A 19,667-nucleotide genomic window follows, 5' to 3' on the forward strand; every position below is an offset into this window, starting at 1 on the left:
CGGGCAATTTCTACAGTTTCAAAGGGTGATTAGGGATAGACAATAAATGCTGGGAAGCCTCCTACCTTCTCGAGGGGAGATCAGGGATGGACAATAAATGCCGATAAGTGCCTCACCTTTTGAGGGGTGATGAGGGATTGGCGATAAATGCTGGCAAGTATCCCGCTTCCTTGAGAGATGATGAGGGATGAGCAATGAATGCTGGGAAGCTCCCCAAAACTCGAGCAACAGAAACAATGCTGCATCTAGTTTTAATATTAGCCGACATGCCCCCCCTCACCCCATTGTCCCAACATAAGGCCACTGCCTCTGATCTTGAGTCTGTGCTGGAGATCGTAGTAAGACAGTCGAGGGGAGGGAGGGGGTTCCAAGCTCTCTCCCCTCTGTCCCCACTTCCTGCAGCCCCAAATCCGAGGCAGGAGAGAGGCCTGTCTGAACGGGAGGTGTAGCTTCCAGACATTTTAGTCCCCATCCGAGCCGGAATCATCTTCTTGGTCCGAGAGATCGGGAACCGGGAATCGGAGAATGGCAGCTACTCCGGTCAGCTGGCTGAGCTCTAGAGGAGTAAGGGAGAAAGGAGAGGGAGAGTGGGGGAGAGAGGGAGGAGAGATAGAAGTGGGAGAGGGGAAGAGAGGTGGGGAGATGAGAGAGAGAAGAGAAGGTGCAGAGGGGATTGGGATGAATGGGAAATAGGTGGGGGTCAGAAAGAGAGGGAAGGGGGAGAATTGGGAGAGGCAGAGCTCAGTGGGGAGAAAGAGATCATGGAAGGGGGAAGGGTTGGCAGCAGGGAGAGAAAGGTTTGGGAAAGAGGGAGGGAGAGGAGACACACATTCATATTAGTGTTCTCTCCCGTCAAGACTCTGAGTCAGGACCCCTCTCGGGAAAACCCCCTCCCGCCTCCCACAGCCCCACCCACAGGCTGGTGAGCTGGTTTTGGGGATAAAGTCCTACGATCCAGAAGGGACCGACTCCACGGACTGGCCAAGAGCAGCTGGTGGGGAGGCAGCAGAGGAAGATCCCATCAAGCTGGGGAGGGGCAGGAAGGCAGGGGTGTGCACACAGAGGTAAGATATACTCACGTTCTCCGGAGACGTGGAGACTGGAAAACATCCTGTGGTGGCCGGAATGTGGAGGAGTAAGGATGCAGGAGGGAGAGAGAGGGGGAAGATGGGGAAAGGGAGGGGGAAGGAGGGGAAGGGAGTGGGTAGAGGAAGGGAGTATGGGTGGGGAGAGAAAAGGAGACAAAAGGAGAGCGGGAGGAAGATGGGAGTGGGAAAAGGAAGGGGAGAAAGATGGGAGGGAGGAGAGGAAGGGGAAGGAGGGAAAGGAAGTGGGTAGAGGAAGGAGGGATGGGTATGAGGGAGGGGAGTGGGGGAAGGATGGGGGGAGAGAGGGGGAGAAGAAAAGGAAGAAAGAGGGGAGGAAGAACAGGGAGGGAGGGGGAAGTGTGGAGAGAGTGAAGGGGAGAGGAAGGAGAGAGGAGGGGAGGGAGGGGAAGGAGGGAAAGGAAGTGGTTAGAGGAAGGAGGGATGGGTATGAGGGAGGGAAGGAAGGGGAGTGGGGGAAGGATGGGGAGAGAGAGGGGGAGAAGAAAAGGAAGAAAGAGGGGAGGAAGAACAGGGAGGGAGGGGGAAGTGTGGAGAGAGTGAAGGGGAGAGGAAGGAGTGAGGAGGGGAGGGAGGTGAGAGAGAGGAGGAGAGGGAAGGGGAGATGGAGGAGGAGAGGGGAGATGGAGGAGGAGAGGGGAGATGGAGGAGTAGAGGGAAGGGGAGATGGAGGAGGACAGGGAAGGGGAGATAGAGGAGGAGAGGGAAGGGGAGATGGAGGAGGAGAGGGAAGGGGAGATGGAGAGGAGGGAGGTGAGAGAGAGGAGGAGAGGGAAGGGGAGATGGAGGAGGGGAGGGAAGGGGAGATGAAGGAGAAGAGGGAGGTGAGAGAGAGGAGGAGAGGGAAGGGGAGATGGAGGAGGGGAGGGAGGTGAGAGAGAGGAGGAGAGGGAAGGGGAGATGGAGGAGGGGAGGGAGGTGAGAGAGAGGAGGAGAGGGAAGGGGAGATGGAGGAGGAGAGGGAAGGGGAGATAGAGGAGGAGAGGGAAAGGGAGATAGAGGAGGAGAGGGAAGTGCAGATGGAGGAGGAGAGGGAAGGGGAGATAGAGGAGGAGAGGGAAGGGGAGATAGAGGAGGAGAGGGAAGTGCAGATGGAGGAGGAGAGGGAAGGGGAGATAGAGGAGGAGAGGGAAGTGCAGATGGAGGAGGAGAGGGAGGTGAGAGAGAGGAGGAGAGGGAAGTGGAGATGGAGGAGGAAGAGATGGACAGGAAGGGAAGAGGAGGTGATGAGAGGTGAGGAGAGGTGGAAGGAGGGATGAGGGAGGGAGAGAGGAGGGGAGAAGTAGAGGGATGAGGACAGAGAGGGTGGAACAAAAGGTTAGAGTGAGTGCCTCCCCCTGATGACCTCCCACCACCCACCCTCACCCTGGTCCATCCCTCCCCCCCCCACCCTCATACTCCCTCGACCTCCATCCCTCCTTCCGAACAATCTCTGCCTCATCTGACTTGGGATAGGACCCAATGGGACCGCCTCTCCCTGGACAAGGAGGAGGTGAAGAGCTTGGTAACTTGTGCAGCCACTTTCAAGGAGCTAGGGACTTGTCCAGAGGATCCTTGAGGTCCATCAACACTGTCCACTGTCCTACCACTGATTAGGGTCACACAGCAGATAACCAGGCCCTCTCGCCCAACTGGTCCATGCCAACCAAGACTTCCTTCCAAGCTGGTCCTATTTGTCCACATCTGGCCAAATCCCTCTACACCTTTCCTATCCACATGTTGTCCAAGTGTCTTTTAAATGGTGTTACTGTACCATCCTCTCTGGCAGCTCATTCCACATATGGACACCATCTGAATGAAAAGGTTGTCCCTCAAGTTCCTATTAAATGTCTTTCCTCTCACCTTAAACCTGCGCCCTCTAATTCTTGATTCCCCCTCCCCCCCACCCCAGCCCTAGGGAAAAAGACTTGTGTGCATTTGCTCTACTTTGGTCCCTCATGGCTTTATACACCTCTATAATGTCACCCTCGCACTCCAAGGAACAAAGTCTCTACCTGCCCAACCTTTCTGTATAACTCAGTCTCTCAAGTCCCAGCAACATCCTCAGAAATCTCCCTTGCACTCTTTCCAGATTAATATCTTCTTTTCCACACCAGGGTGACCAAACGGGAGGGAACATAATACTCCCAAGTCAGGGACACAAGAGATTCTGCAGCTGCTGGAACTCATGAGTAGCATACACAAAATGCTGAAGGAACTCAGCAGGTCAGGCAGCATCGACGGAGAGGAATAAGCAGTTGACATTTCAGGCCGAGACCCCTTACCAGAACTGGAAAGGAAGGGGCAGAACTCATTATAAGAGATTCTCCCCTCACCTTTTCTTGTTTTCACCCATTCTAGTGACCCTCTCACTCCTTTCTCTCTTCCGTTCTCACAACCTGGCCATCACCTTCTTCTGATTCCCACCTCCTTCCCTTTATTCTAATGCCCACTGTCCTCTCCGATCAGATTCTTTCTTCTTTGGTTCTTTATTGCAATTGGTTTATTTTTGTCACCTATACTGAGATACAGTGAAAATGTTGTCTTGCAGACTGTTCATACAGATCAGATCATTACAGAGTGCACTGGAATAGAACAAGGTAAAACAGTAACACTGCAAAATAAAGTGTTACAGCTGCAGAGAAAGTGCAGTGCAGGTAAACAAACAAGGTGCAAAATCATAACAAACGTAGATTGTGAGGCCAAGGGTCCATCTCATTGTACAAGAGGTCTATTCAAGAGTCTGATAACGGCAGGGTAGAAGCTGTCCTTGAGCCTGGTGGGACGTGCTTCCAGGCTTTTGTATCTCCTGCTTGATGGGAGAGAGGCGAAGAGAGAATGTCCAGGGTGGGTGGGGTCTTTGATTAGTCTGGCAGCTTTACTGAGGCAGTGGGAAGTGTAGGTAGAGTTCATGGAGAGGAGGTTGGTTCCTGTGATGTGCCGGGTTGTGTCCGCTACTCTCCAGGGTTTCTTGTGCTCACGGTCAGAGCAGTTGCCGTACCAAGCCGTGATGCACCCTAACAGGATGCTTTTTATGGTGCATCTGTAAAAATAGGTGAGGGTCAACCGGGACGTGCTGAATTCCTTCAGCCTCCTGAGGAAGTGGAGGCATTTGTGAGCCTCCTTGGCTGTGACATTAACATGGTTAGACCTGGAAAGGACATTGGTGATATTCACTCTTCGGAACTTGAAACTCTCAGCTCTCTCTATCTCAGCATAGTTGTAGATGTGTTCACTGCCCTCCTCCTACCACTTCACCCATCACTCCCAACTTCTCACATCATCTCCCTCCTCTGTCACCCAGTACACCTTCCCCCCTCCTCCACCCCGAACTCACCTATCACTTGCCAGCTGTACTCCTCTTCCTCACCCCACCTATTTATTCTAGTATCTGCCCCCTTCCTTTCCAGTCCTGATGAAGGGTCTAGGTCCAAGTTGTCAACTGTTTACTCCCCTCCATATACGCCGCCTGACCTGCTGAATTCCTATAGTATTGTGTGTGTGTGTGTGTGTGTGTGTGTTTCTCTTAGTTCCCTCTTTTTGGCTTCTTTATAATCCTCAAATGGTTCTGTTTGATATTGACTTTCTAAACCTTATGGACACTTCCTTTTTCACTTTTTGACTAAACTCACCACCTATTCTGACATTCGAAGTTTTCTTACCATGTCATCCTTGTCCTCCCTTCTTACTGGAACACACCTGTCGCGTACTCTGTGCAGTTGGTCTTTAAACCACCCTCCACATGTCAGATAAAGACTTGCCCAAAAGCAGCTGTTCCCAATTAACTTCCCCTAATTCCTGTCCAATACTCACATAATTTGCCCTGTTCCAATTTAATATTCTTTTTCAAAGTCCATACATATCTGCATCTACATACATAAAAACTTAATGAGTTATGATCACTGTTCACTATCTGCTCCCCCACTGAAAGGTCAGTCATCTGGCCAGGCTCAGTATGGTTCTTCCTCTCATTGGGCTAGCTACGTACTGATTTAGGATACCCTCCTGGATGCACCTAACAAATTCTGCCCCATCTAAACCACTTGGGCAATAGTCCAAGTGCAGCCTCTCTCCCAAACTCAGTGCTCTTTCCAGTTTCCAAACTTCAGTGTGCTGATGTATGGAGTGGTCTGTCAAGACAGTATGCAGACAAAGACTTTTTGTTGTATCCCAGACAATAACAGACCAGTCAAGGTGGACAGTATCTGAACTTGTTGCATCCTAGTCTGGTATGGAAACACCAATGCGGGAATGGCAAAGGCTACAGAGAATTTCCTTGCAGGAAAGGTTGTTAGTGCTGCTCCGGGGGTTAAACTAGAGTTGCAGGGGGATGGGACCCAGAGTGCCAGGGCAGCTAGTGGAGTGTTTGCAGGGGAAGTAGATATTAAACCTACATACAAAGACAGGAATCAAAACTAATGTTCTGAGTCACATTTATTTCAATGCAAGGAGTGTGGTAGCTAAGGCAGATGAACAAAGAACACGGATCAGCACGTGGAATTATGACGGTGTAGCTATTAGTGAGACCTGGTTGCAGGAGGGACACAACTGGCAGCTTGGTGTTCCAGGGTTAGATGTGACAGAGCGAGGGGGATTAAAGAGGGAGGGTAGCGTTACTAGTCAGTGAAGTGCTCCAACAGGACATACTGAAGTGCTCATCTACTGAGGCCCTTGTTAAGGGGGAGGAGGTGGGGCATGGTAAATATGGGCAGGGAGGAACAAATGAGGCACTTGAAGAGTTTAAGAAATGCAAGAGAACACTTAAGAAGGAAAACAGGATTAAAAGAAAGCATGAGGTTGCTCTGCCAGACAAGGTGAAGGAGAATCCCAAGGGCTTCTACAGATACATTAAGAGTAAAGAGGATTGCAAGGGTCAAAATTGGTCCACTTGAAGATCAGTGTGGTCATCTATTCATAGAGCCAAAGGGATGGGGAGATCTTAAATCATTTATTTTTGTATCTGCATTCACTCGGGAGATGGACACAGAGTCTATAGAACTGAGGCAAAACAATAGCGAGGTCATGGATTGTATACAGATCACAGACGAGGAAGTGCTTAGCATGGATAAATCCCCAGGCCCTGACAAGGTCTCCCCTCAGACGCTGTGGGAGGCTACTACAGAAATTGTGGGGGACTTGGCAGAGATATTTAAAACATACTTCACAACAGGTGAGGTGCTGGAGGATGGGAGGATAGCTAATGCTGTTTCCTAGTTCAAGAAAGACTCTAAGAATAAGCCAAGAAATTATAGGCCAGTGAGCCTGGCATCAGTAATGAGTAAGTCACTGGAAAGTATTCTAAAAGACCGGATACATAAGTATTTAGATAGACAGGGACTGATTAGGGATAGTCAACATGATTTAGATTGTGTCTAGCCAATCTTATAGAGATTTTCAAGGAGGTTACCAGGAAAGTCGATGAAGGTAAGGCAGTGGATGTAGTCTCCATGGACTTCAGCAAGGCTCTAACAAAGTCCCTCAAGTGAGACTGGTCCTGAGGACTCAGCCACTTGCATTCTGATGGGAAGGAAAACAAGATCTCGTAGGGGAACTGCAAAACGACACGCGTCACTCTATCCGTGATTTAATGGTACTCCCAATTGTTTGTGATTCATTTAGGATTCTCAGGACACCAGCTGGATTCCAGCAAAGGAGCCTATTAAACAAGTCACGCATTAGTAAGATGTGCACTGTTCAGATAAATGCCCATTGTTTTAAATAACCTGTCTGGCCAGAACGGTAGGCATGCACACATCAGAGCTTCAATGGTGTAGGTCAACACTTCCATAAACGATTAATTTCCTCTAGTGGCTGCAACTACTAATTGGGATACAGGCTCAGTTCTGGGATATTAACTGTGTATGTGTGTAGGGAGGGAAGAACAGAGCTTGTTTCGTCGTTGTTGCCTGGTATACTCTGTATTATTATGCCAAGCGTTGCGGGCATGCTGTGTTGGTGACAGAATGTGTGGTGACACTTGTGGGCTGCCCCAGCATTCAAGGTACTGAGTGAGGGAGTTTGGATGTTAAACTGCAGTTGTATAAGATGTTGGTGAGGTCAAATTTGGAGTATTATGAGCAATTCGGGTTATCTATCTACAGGAAAGGTGTCAATAAGAATGAAATAATAAAGAGAAAATTTGCAAAAATGTTGCCAAGACTTGAGGACCTGAGTTATCGGGAAAAGTTGAACAGGTTAGGAATTTATCCCCTGGAGTGTAGGGAATGAGGGGAGATGTGATAGAGATATACAAAATGATGAGGGGTATAGATAGGGGTAAATCCAAGCAGACTTTTTCCTGCTGAGGTTGGACGAGTCTAGTACGAGATGTCATAGGTTAGAGGTGAAAGGTGAAATATGTAAGAGAAATCTGTGGGGGAACTTGTCACTCAGAAAGTGGTGAGAGAGTGGAATGAGCTGCCAGTGGAAGTGGTGGATGCGGGATTGATTGCAACATTTAAGAATTTTGGATAAGTACGTGGATGGGAGAGATATGGAGGGTTATGGTCCAGGCCGGGTCGATGGGACTAAGCAGAATTACAATTCGACATGGACTAGATGGCCAAAGGGCCTGTTTCTGTGCTGTAGGGCTCTATGATTCTTAAGTGGTGGATACAGTCCAGTTCATCACAGGCAAAGTCCTCTCCACCATTGAATACCTCTACAAGGAGCCCAGCCACAAGAAAGCAGCATGCATTCATCATCAAGGACCCCCACCATCCAGGCCACGTCCTCTTCTTGCTACTACCATCGTCAGAGATACAGAAGCCTTCGGTCCCACACCACCAGGTTCAGGAACTGTGACAACCTTACAACCATCAGTCCCCTGAACTGGCATGGATAACTTCACTCACCTCTACCCTGAACCGATTCTACAACTTACAGACTCACTTTTCAGGACTCTTTACACCTCATGTTCTCAGTTTTACTTTATTGTACACAGTTTGTCTCGTTTTGCATATTTGCTTGTCGGTCTTCAGCTGTTTATGTATAGATTTTCGTAAAATCTATTGTATTTCTTTTTTTCACATAAATGTCTAAAGGTAAATAATCTCAATGTATATGGTAAAATACATGTATTTTGCTCATAAATTTACTTTGAACTTGAACTTTAAGACACTAATGAATACAAGGCCAGTGGACGATCTGACCAGCAGCGGGGTCACAGGGACACGTCCCACCTCTGCCGGGACCCAACTGCCCCAGCCTCCCTGCCTTGGCCCAGGCTTCCCTCACCTTATAGTTCCCCCATTATCACGCACGCTGTCCACCAGTTTGACATAGCGATTTCGCTGTGCGATGTCTTGGCTCCTGTTGAAGGGGAAGAAAGAGGAAGAGTAGTCTTCATGTTTCTGGCCTCAGTATCCTCCTGAGACATGTGCTCACACGTTTCCCATCTCAGTATCCCCTGGGTCAGACCCACACTGGGATCACCGTGCACAGTTCCTGCCTCTGTATCTCCTGGGTCAGACCCACACCGGGATCACCGTGCACAGTTCCTGTCCCTGTATCCTCCAGGTCAGACCCACACCAGAATCACCATGCACAGTTCCTGTCTCTGTATTCCTCTGGGTCAGACCCCCCCACCCCTCACCAGGATATGTGGGCGCAGTTCCTGTCTCCATATTCCCCTGGGTCAGACCCACACCGGGATCACCATGCACAGCTCCTGTCTCTGTATTCCTCTGGGTCAGACCCACTGCGGGATCACCGGCATGGTTCTGGTACTAGAACATCAAACAACAGAGGAACAGAGACTTCGGTATACAAGGGTATGACACACACAGTGAATAGTGGGGATTATTGAGAAACAGAGAGACCTCGGTATACAAGGGTTAGACACGCCTTGAATGGTGGAGAGTAACGAGGGACAGAGGGAGTTCAGTGTATGAGGGTAGGACACACCGTGAATGGTGAGGAGTGTTGAGGGACAGAGGGTAGGACATACATCATGAATGGGATGGAGGGACCTCGCTGTACACAAGCAGGGGGGAAAGAGCAGGGAGGGTAAGGCGGGATTGGTGGGTTAGTGAAAAGTATTCCAATTATGTAGAGTTGCCGGGAATCTGGATTCATTCCAAATCTGGGACGCAAGAGGGAGGGATGGGAGACAATTTGAGCCCAGGCACAGAAAATTCCCTGGCAGGGAGACATGAAAGGCAAGAGGGATCAAAGGTACTCATCTAGGCCCGACAAGCACAACTCAACAGTGGTTAGCTCAGCAGACTGGGACACGGGAAGGAGGGAGTGTGTGAGACAGAGAAAGGGAGGGAGAGAGAGATGGAGTGATGGAGAGGGGGAGACAGAGTGAGGGGGAGGGGGAGGGGTAGACAGAGAGAGAGTGTGTGAGTGTGTCAGGGAGGGAAAGGGAGAGTCAGAGAGACAGTGGTGTGACAGGAGGGGTTAGAGACGGAGGGATGGTGGGAATGGGATTGTGGAGGGCTTAGAGACGGAGGGATGGTGGGAATGGGATTGTGGAGGGCTCAGAGAGGGGGAAAAGAGGAAGGGTGGGATGGATGGGAGGGAGGAGAAAGACCTCACCTTCCACAACTCCTCCCTCTTCTCCTGGGACCAGCCACCTCCTTCAGTCACTTGTGGAATTCTGCTGTGCGCTCGCCCCAGGTCCACTGTGGGGGGAGAGAGGCAGGGTGCAGGCGGCATGGTGGGAGAAGTTCTTTTCCCTCTCATGGAAGGCCAGGAGTGATCTGGGCAAATTACACTCACCCACCCCAACCCCGCAACTGAGAGGGGAACGGGAGTGAGAGGTGAACTCACCTGAAGAGACTGTCGGAAATGAGGAGGGTTTCCACAGCCAGGGCCTCGTTTGCCTTCTCCACTTGCTTCACCCTGGGGCAGGGGTCAGAATTCATGCATTAACACCATGGAAGCAGGTCCTTCTGCCAACTCCTGACCCTTGTGCTCTCCCGAGCTGCTCCCACCTGCCTGTATTTAGCCCACCTTTCCTGTCCGTGCTTGTTTTGTGTCTTTTAATTGTAGCCGCCTATCCACTTCTGTGGCAGCTCATTCCATATGTCACTGCCTCCTACATGGGAAAAGCCTGCATTTTTCCACCTTTCCTCTCTCACCTTAAACCTGTACTTTGTTCTCAAGTTCGACCTTCCTAGGTAAATCACTTCACACTTTTCCAGGTTGAACTCCATCTGCCACTTCTGTGTCCTGTCAATGCCCCACTGTAACCTACAAAGACCATCTACCTTCCACAAGGTCCACAACACCACGGTTTTAGTTTTGTTACTTTTGACACCCTTCACCACAGAACCGATTACCAAAATTAACATCTGCACCAACAGTAAACCCTGGTTAGTGAGATCACACTGTCCCATCACACACTCCTGGGGTCAGTCACAGGCTATGTCCACACTACGCCGGATAATTTTGAAAACGCCAGTTTCGAGTAAAAATGACAGGCGTCCACACTAAGCGTTTTTCAAAATATCTCTGTCCACATTAGACGGATATTTGGGCAAATCTCCTCTTACTGGGCATGCGCAGGGCACACAGCAAACAAGCGAAGAGGAAATGGTATAGCTGGTGCACGTTTGTCCAGTTACAGAGTAGAAAAACTTCAAAGGAATTGCTCTTGGCTCTCGCGCAGAAGGATTTAAGACTAAAAAAAACAAATACTGGAGCGTATGGAGGCAACTGACAGGGAGTTCACGGGCAGTATGACCCGGCTGACGACGAACATTGAAAAACTGACTAACTCTGTTGCATTAATAAAGCACCTTGTTAAATGTATAAAACATGTCTGCATCAGTGTTATCTTGTATTTCCATACGATGTTACATTCGGCTGTTACACATCGATTGTCAGAGAAGTACAGTACTTGCATAAATAGGTAAACCACCTTGGTTCTTGATCCTCCAAAATATTCTGCATGGAATTTAAACTGGAGGTGGCGGAGGGTGTTTTCTGTCCTTACCTTCATACAAGCAAGGACAGAAAACAGGGCAAAGTGAGTATACTTATTCATTCAGTAAGCTATGGGTCGAAGTATTTGGTGAGTACATTTCTAACTCTTCTGGCTTCAGTCTCGTTGCCGTCTGTTCTAAAATTGTTAGGTTCTGCGAAGCACAGAATCAAATATCGCTGTGATGATTGTACGCTCTAATATCAATCTTTGGCGACAATAAAGTAGTAATAATAAGAAGAAGAATAATAAGAACAATGAAATGCCGGGCTGCCACCATCTGTTCCAGCACGTCATGACAGCTGTTTTAAAAAGCTCCGGTTACCCCGTACACACTGCAACAGATATTAGGTGTTTTCAGATTTATTCACTCTGGAGACCGTTTCTGAAAATCTCCGTTTTCGGGGGCTAAAAACGCCGGTTCAGTGTGGATGGAGGATCAAAACGAAGAGAAAAAGCTTCGTTTTCAAAATTATCCGGCGTAGTGTGGACATAGCCACAGAGGGAAGCTCCCTCCTCACTGTCCCATCAGGCACTCCTGGATCAGACACAGAGTGAAGTTCCTCCACACCATCCCATCACACACTCCCAGGATCAATCACAGAGGGAAGCTCCCTCCTCACCATCCTATTGCATACTCACAGGGACAGACACAAAGTGAAGCTCCGTCACACCATCCCATCACACACTCCCTGGGGTCAGACACAGAGTGAAGCTCCCTCCTCACTGCCCCATCACACACTCCTGGGTCAAACACAGAGTGAAGTTCCTCCACACCATCCCATCACACACTCCCTGGGGTCAATCACAGAGTGAAGATGCCTCCATACTGTCCCATCATACATTCCTGAGGTTAGACGGAGTGAAGCTTCCACCACATTGTCCTATCACGGTGATAGCAAAGGGTTAATGATCCTCCCACGATAATGAAGCAGCTGGGCAGAAATCCCCTGGTTCTTTCCCAGTATCTGGGAGGTTGCAAACTTCTGAAAACACACCTGGGCTTCTGATTCTGTGCTGAGACACGCCCAGTGAGGCTGTGATTTAGGCAGAGAGGGAGGGGGTGGGAGAGAGGGAGGAGGAGTGGGGCAGTGAGGGGAGGGGTAGAGGGGGAGGGGGAGAGAGGGAATGGGGAGAGTGGGGTGGAGAGAGAGAGGGAGAGTGGGGAGAGAAGGGGAGGGGGAGTGGGGAGAGAAGGGAGGAATGGGGAGAGAAGGGGAGGGGAAATGGGGAGAGAAGGGGAGGGGAAATGGTGTGAGAAGGGGAGGAAGAGGGGGAGTTGGGAGAGAGGGAGGGTAAGGGAGAGAAAGAGGGAGAGAGGGAGGGGAAGGGAGAGAGAGAGGGGAGAGGGGCAAGTATTGGAGGGGGTGGAGCAGAGGGGGGGAGGGAGCTTCTGCCTCACACTCTCTTCCTCTCTTTATTTTCATCCCCCCACCTTACCCTTCTCTGCCCTTTTCAGTTGTCTCTCACCCACCCCACAGAATCCTCTTCCTCACCGCAAGGACTCCTCTCGCCCACACCTACCCGTAGAAGGCTCGGTCCGGCTCTTGTTTCAGCATCTTGTAGAAATCTTCCAGTGCTTTCACCTCCCCAGCTGCCTGTTATGGGTGGGGGAGGAGAGGGGCAGGTTAAGTAGGTACAGAGAATATAGATGTAAGTGGGGCTGGGGGTGTGGGAAAGGGAAACCAAAGTGGATATCTACTTCAATTCCCCACTCCATCGATTCCCCTTCTTGAACTCCACCCTCCCTACCTGTCCTACCCCTCCTTCCTTCTCCCCCTTTCATTCTCTACCCTCCCCTCCTTCGCCCCCTTCTGTTCCACTCCAATCCCCCTTCTCTCCAGTCCCCTCTCCTTTTTTCCCCTCCCTCCTTCTTCCCTACTTTCTCCCCTCCTCAACCCCTCCCTTTTAAAAGGCTCCTTCCTTCTCCCTTCACTCCTCCTCCTCTCAACCTCTCCCCTCCCCCCCACTACCACTCCATTGTTGTCTCCTCCCTCCTTCTACCCCTTCTCTCATTCTCCCTCTCCTTCCCCCTCTGCTCCCTATCCTTTCCGCACACTGTCCGCAGAAACAATGATCACATGATCCCTCCTTTCACTTTCACTTCCACATTCCTTCAGCCTCTGATTCCGAGGGTATGGACTCATCAGTTAGTGAGGGAGGGATGTGGGGGAGGGGAGGGGTCTAGGTAAGGCAGGGAGTGATGGAAATGGGAGGGGGTGTAGGGGAGGTAAGAGATCACAGAGACGACAAGGGAGTAGGGGAGGGAAGGAGTCACGGTGAAGAGGAGGGAGGGGGTCACGGAGATGGGGAGGTGTGTAGTTGTGGGTGGAATTAATAGAGATGGGGAGAGGTCACAGAGACGGGGGGTGTGTAGGGGAAGGAGGGTGTCAGAGATGAGGAGGTGTGTAGGGGAAGGAGGGTGTCAGAGATGAGGTGTGTAGGGGTGGGTAGGGTTCATGGAAAAGGGAGGTGGTGTAGGGGAAGGAGGGTGTCAGAGATGGGGAGGTGTGTAGAGGAGGGGGGGGCATAAGGAAGGGTGGCATTTATGGCAATGGGGGAGGGAGGGTTCACAAAGTCAGGGAGAGGATAACAGAGACCAAGCCCCACACCTCACCTTCGTGTTGGCCAGTCGTCCTGTCACGTTGGGGTCACAGAGTACCTCTGAGAAACAGAGTGGGAAGGATGAGAGGCACTGATTGAAATCTTTCAGCTCCCCGCACGCCACCCAAAGATTAGTTGACCTCACCTCTCCACCCACCCCCATACCCACTCCTGTCTGCGCAGACCCCCCTACCAAGGGGACTCAGCTCCTTTTGTTCCCATCTGCACATCGGACGCTATTTGGATCTTCCCAGCATTTATCGCTCATCCCTAATCACCCCCTTGGGAAGGTGGGAAATTGCCAGCATTTATCACCCATCCTAATCACCCCCTTGGGAAGGCATGGAAATTGCCAGCATTTATCACCCATCCTAATCACCCCCTTGGGAAGGCATGGAAATTGCCAACATTTATCACCCATCCCTAAGCATCCCCTCACGAAGGTGGGAAATTGTCTATGTTCATCATCCATCCCTAATCACCTCCGAGAAGGTGAATGTGAGCACTGTTCCCGCTAAGCTGTGCTGGCACACGGCCACTCAGTAACGGAAATGCTCCCATGCACTTAGCCTTTGTTGCCGCGCAGCAAGTAAAAGTTTACAAAACGTGAAAGCTTTTCTTGGTTGTACTGTATTCCATTACACCCTTCAAGTAATAAATAAAATAAAAAGTATGCGATTTTTCAATTTTCAATCCAATATTCATAGTATGCATATTACAAAAATATAGCACCACACTATTTTCAGGCAAAAACTTCCTGCTCAGAGCCATAACATGAGAAAATCTGCAGATGCTGGAAATTCAAGCAACACACACAAAATGCTGGTGAACGCGGCAGGCCAAACAGCATCTATAGGAAGAAGTACGGTCGACTTCTTATTTTGTTAATGAAGTCAACGAGCTCAGCATGCGTGCAGGAAGCAGCACCAATGCAGTTGTCGATGTAGCGAAGGAAAAGTGGGGGATGGATGCCAGTATAGGCTTGGAACATGGACTATTCCTGCCTGCCTTTTTGTTGGCTTTGTGGAACAGTCCATGTTCCAAGCCTATACTGGCATCTGTCCCCCACTTCTCCTTCGCTACATCGACAACTGCATTGGTGCTGCTTCCTGCACGCATGCTGAGCTCGTTGACTTCATTAACAAAATAAGAAGTCGACCGTACTTCTTCCTACAGATGCTGCCTGGCCTGCCGAGTTCACCAGCATTTTGTGTGTGCTGCTCAGAGCCATGCTGGGTCCACGCAACTGTACTAAAAGTTAAAGGGAACGTTGAGTGTGAGCTGTCTGCTGTTTGTTCTGGTGTCGGGGCTCCAATGGCGCCGTTGATTGAGGGAGATCCAGGATTCAGTCCTGGCCACAGTGAAGCCGGTGAGAGAGGGTTGTGGGGTGTATGGGGAACCTGCATGTGGTGCTGGCCAGGAGAGGCACGAGGTTTGGGTGAGCGACCGCAGTGTGTTGAACCAATGGAGGGAGGTGGTGTTTTGGGGGGGGGGGGGGTAGGAAGCCGATCAAGCATGCACCTGAACGGCACCGAGCTTCCCGAGAGTTGTTGGACCTAGGGGAGTGTTCTGTCACACTCCTAACATGTAGATGGGGGAGAGGTAATGTGGCAGATGGGGAATGCATGGACGAAACCCACTCAGGAAAGTAGGGAGTGACATGTAGATGGGGGAGAGGTAACGTGGCGGATGTGGAATGCATGGACTAACCCCAATTAGAAGGCTCACCTTTAAGGGCGTACTTGTGCCCAGAGGAGGAGTGAACCTGTAGGAACTTGGAGCGGTTGTCGAGGATGAGCCGGAGATCGGATTTCACTGCCTGGTCAAACATGTAATTGCAGAAGTGTTCTTTGACGAAACCAGGGCTGGCAATCAACACGCACTTCACCACTGAGGTGTGGGGGAGAGAGGGAACAGCGTGTCAGAGTCTGGGGAGGGAGAGAAAAGGGGGAAGAGAGAGGGGCCAGAGAGAAGGTAGGGTGAGAGAGGGGAAAAGCGGGGGAGAAAGAGGGGAGAGGCAGGGGTGAGAAAGGGGGAAGGGATAGAGGTAGGGGAGAGGGGTGAGAGATGGGGAGAAAGGGGAGAGAGGGAAGAGAATAAGGAAAGGAGGAGTGGGACAGATGGGAGTGGAAGATATAGGAGAAGAGGGAGAGTGGGGGATGGGGGAAGGAGAGGTGGTGGGAGGTGGGGAAAGAGAGGGTTAGAGAGAGAAGGCTGGGGAGAGGAAATGAGTAGGGAAGGGTGGGGACAGAGAGTGAGGAGGGGGTACGGGGAGAGAGAGAGGGAGGGTGGGGGAGAGAGGGGAGGAGAGGGTGAGGGAGGGGGAGAGAGGGGAATAGGGGTGAGAGGGAAATGGAGGAGAGGGAATGTGATAGAAGAGGGTGGAGAGAGGGGAACAGGGGTGGGGGGAGAGAGGGGAATAGGGGAGGGGGAATGTGATGGAAGGGAGGGTGGAGAGGACACCCACCATCGAAGTTGATGTGTCGAATGATCCCCTGCATGACGGACTCGTAGAACCTCTCCAGGGCCTAGAACAGAGTGTGGTCAGCAGGTCAGTGAGTGAATGTCCACTCCCCAAGCCCACCATGGGTATCAAAAACCATCTTCACCCTTCCCCTCTCTTCTCCAAGTCCAGGCATTGAACACACCGTCCTCTCCCCGCTTGGGACCTCTCCCCACCTCCACTCCGGAACCAGGTGTAAGACACACCTTTCTCTTCCTTAACTCCTTTGGGACTAGGCATCGGACACACCACCCTCTCACACCCCCTTGGGATCAGGTGCTGGCCACACCGTCCTCTCCCCACCTCTGGAACTGCGTACCGGACACACCATCCTCCTCCCTCCTGCTGGGACTGGGTGTCAGACACCGCTCTCCTCCCCCACCATCACCCCACCACCTCACCTTGTCGTGCTGAGAACAGCTGCCTTTCCGTTTCCTGGGGATCGTGCTCTCCACCTTGGCCCTCAGCACCGTCATACAGGACGTCACCAAGCAGATGTGCGCCAGACCCTCCTGCATCACCACAGCCGCCACATCTGCATTTTGCGCTGGGTCACATGCCTGTTCTGCAGCCAATGAGAAGAGAGGAGACGGGTGAGAACACATTGCCCAGGCAGCTCCCTCACCCCAGTGTTGCCTCTCTGAACATCCTGGAGGCTCGGCATGGGACATCCCAATTTGTCAAACACCTTCCCCTGCCACCTTCCTGAAATTCGGAGATCAGAACTCTGGGAAGTTCCCCTAGTGAGGTTGTCCTAAGGTTAGGAGCTCGAGGAGATTTGGTTTGTCACCGAACACAAACAAACTTCTACAGATACACTGTTGGAAGTGTCCTCACTGGTTGCATCATGGTCTGGTACGGCAATCTGAATGTGCAGGAACGTTAGAAGCACAGGGAGTAGAGGACCACATCCCTCCCTAACCGTCGGTAGTATCTTCAGGAGGTACTGCCTCAAAAAGGCAACATCTACCATCAAAGGTCTCCAACGTTCGGGCTTTGTCATCTCCCTACAGCTCCCACTGGGCAGGAGGTACAGAAGCCTGAAGTTCCACAGCAACAGGTTCAGGATCAGCAACTTCCCTTCAACCAGCAGGTTCTTGACCCCAATCACAACCCTGATCACCAGCGCAGTAAAACAACACTATCGTGTGCTATCATGGACTTTGCCTTTGATCTAACTGTGTTCTTTGTGTAGAAAATAAATGTTTATGAGATGATTGAGAAGTGCAGATAGAGTAGTTGTCTGGTATCTCTTTCCCAGGTTTGAAATGTCTAATAATTGAGAGCATCCGTTTAAGGTGTGAAGGGGATAAGTTCAAAGGAGGTGCTTGGAGAACTTTTTTTTTACACAGAGAGTGGCAGGTACCTGGAATGAGCTCCAAGGGTGGTGGGGGTGGTGGAGACAGATACCACAGACGCACATGGACACCTAGATAAAATTTGGCATGTCCTCTTTGACCCTTACCGATTTTTAAATCGGTGCACTACAGAAAGCTCCTACTCAGATGTATCAGGACTTGGTACAGTAACTCTTCTGCCCGTCACCAAAAGAAACTGCAGAGGGTGGTAGACACAGTGGACCCTGTCTACACTTCCCACTGCCTCGGTGAAGCAGTCAGCAGAATCAATGACTCGTCCCAGTCCGGACATTCTCCCTTCTCCCTCCCACTGGGCAGAAGATAAAAACGCCTGAAATCACATCCCGGCATGCTAAAGGATAGCTTCTACCACTGGGCAAGAGATTCAAGAGTCTTCAGTCACACACTGCCAGGTTCAGGAACAGTTGTTACCCCACAACCATCAGGATCCTGAACCAGCATGGATAACTTCACTCACCTCTACTCCACAACCTACAGACTCCAATGGATTCACTTTCAAAGACTCTGTGACTCATTCTCAACATTATTCATTTACTTTTTACTATTTTCATGATTTGTCTTCTTTTGCACATTGTCTCTCAGTCTTTGTTATGCACAGTTTTTCACAAGTTCTATTGTTTTTCTTTACTTTCCTCTACATGCTTGCAAGAAAATGAATCTCAAGGTAGCATATAAGACCACAGGACATAGAAGCAGAATTAGGCCATTCAGCCCATCGAGTCTGCTCCACCATTTCCCTATCAACCCCATTCTGCTGCCTTCTCCCCATAACCTTCAAAGCCCTGACTAATCAAGAACCTATCAACCCCTGCCTTCAATACACCCAATGACCTGGCCTCCACAGTGCCTGTGGTAAAGAGTTCCACAGATTCACCACCCTCTGGCTAAAGAAATTCCTCATCATCTCTGTTCTAAATGGATGTCCCTCTTTTCTGCGGCTGTGCCCTCTGGTCCTAGACTCCCCCAGCGTAGGAAACATCCTCTCCACGTCCACTCTATCTACACCTTCCAATATTCGATAGGTTTCAATGAGATCTCTCCTCATTCTTCTAAATTCCAGTGAGTATGGTGGCATAAGCATTAATAATAAATTTAAACTTACTTTCATTTTTACCCCGCAGTTATATTTTATTGAATGATCTGCTAGTTACGATAAGACGGACTTTTCACTTCACAATCTACCTCACTGTGGTCCTTGCACCTTATTGTCTGCCTGTACTGTGCTCCCTCTCTGCAACTGTTAAATAGTTTTCCATTTTATTACCTTGATTTGTATGGACATTGTGGAGGGTGAAGGGATTAGCTTAGTGAGGCATTTAATTAGTTGAGCCCTCTATGATACGCAAACTAATTTATGTATAATTTAAAAACACAAACACGAGGAATTCTGCAGATGCTGGAAATTCAAGCAACATGCATCAAAGTTGCTGGTGAACGCAGCAGGCCAGGCAGCATCTCTTCCTAGGAAGAGGTACGGTCGACGTTTCGGGCCGAGACCCTTTGTCAGAAACCATAACAATACAGAATAATTTGAACAGCTACAGAGAAAGTGAGGTGCAGATAAACAATAAGTTCAAAGTAAATTTATTATCAAAGTACATATATGTCACCATATACAACCCTAAGATTTGTTTTCTTATGGGCAAACTCAATAAATCTATAGAATAATAACCACAACAGAATCAATGAAAGACCGCACCAACTTGAGTGTTCAAACAGTGGCGAGAGACAACAGACTGTGTAGATACAAAAAAGAAAGAAACAATAAGAAGAAGAAGAAATAAGAAATTAAAATCAAGAACATAAGACGAAGAGTCCCTGAAAGTGAGTCTGTAGGTTGTGGGAACATTTCAATGATGGGGCGAGTGAAGTTATCCCCTTTGGTTCAAGAGCCTGATGGTGAGGGGTTCCCCCCTCCTACTCTCAATCCACAATAGAGACCCAGATCAGAATCGGGTTTATGATCACTCTTGGAATTTGTTTTGGTGGTAGCAGTAGAACAATAACTGTTCCTGAACCTGGTGGTGTGAGTCCTGAGGCTCCTGTACCTTCTTTCTGATGGCAACAGCAAGAAGAGAGAATGTCCTGGGTGGTGGGGGTCCCTGATGATGGATGCTGCTTTCCTGCGATAGTGTTTCACGTAGATGCGTTCAACGGTGGGGACA

The 19,667-nt window shown here is 50.0% G+C and overlaps 1 protein-coding gene across 6 annotated transcripts in view; it reads right to left on the bottom strand.

Moving 5' to 3' along the window:
• Positions 1-235: 235 nt before the first annotated feature.
• The window catches only part of pelo (pelota mRNA surveillance and ribosome rescue factor), a 29,882-nt gene continuing 10,450 nt past the window's right edge, over positions 236-19,667 (bottom strand). Inside the window, exons 5-13 of one of the 6 annotated variants that reach the window (XM_072271888.1) lie at positions 16,525-16,688; positions 16,088-16,148; positions 15,349-15,510; positions 13,634-13,680; positions 12,541-12,614; positions 9,861-9,932; positions 8,322-8,396; positions 1,080-1,111; positions 236-556 (exon numbers count right to left, since the gene is read on the bottom strand). In XM_072271888.1, coding sequence (XP_072127989.1) covers positions 462-556; positions 1,080-1,111; positions 8,322-8,396; positions 9,861-9,932; positions 12,541-12,614; positions 13,634-13,680; positions 15,349-15,510; positions 16,088-16,148; positions 16,525-16,688 — 782 coding nt within the window. In that variant the 3' untranslated portion in view covers positions 236-461. Of the gene's footprint in view, positions 557-1,079; positions 1,112-3,637; positions 4,237-8,321; positions 8,397-9,860; positions 9,933-12,540; positions 12,615-13,633; positions 13,681-15,348; positions 15,511-16,087; positions 16,149-16,524; positions 16,689-19,667 lie in introns of those variants that run through there. The other 5 variants (XM_072271889.1, XR_011887724.1, XM_072271887.1 and 2 more) reach the window with 5 other exon arrangements.

Source organism: Mobula birostris, chromosome 11, assembly GCF_030028105.1.
Source record: "Mobula birostris isolate sMobBir1 chromosome 11, sMobBir1.hap1, whole genome shotgun sequence".
In the NCBI taxonomy this organism is placed as follows: Eukaryota; Metazoa; Chordata; class Chondrichthyes; order Myliobatiformes; family Myliobatidae; genus Mobula; species Mobula birostris.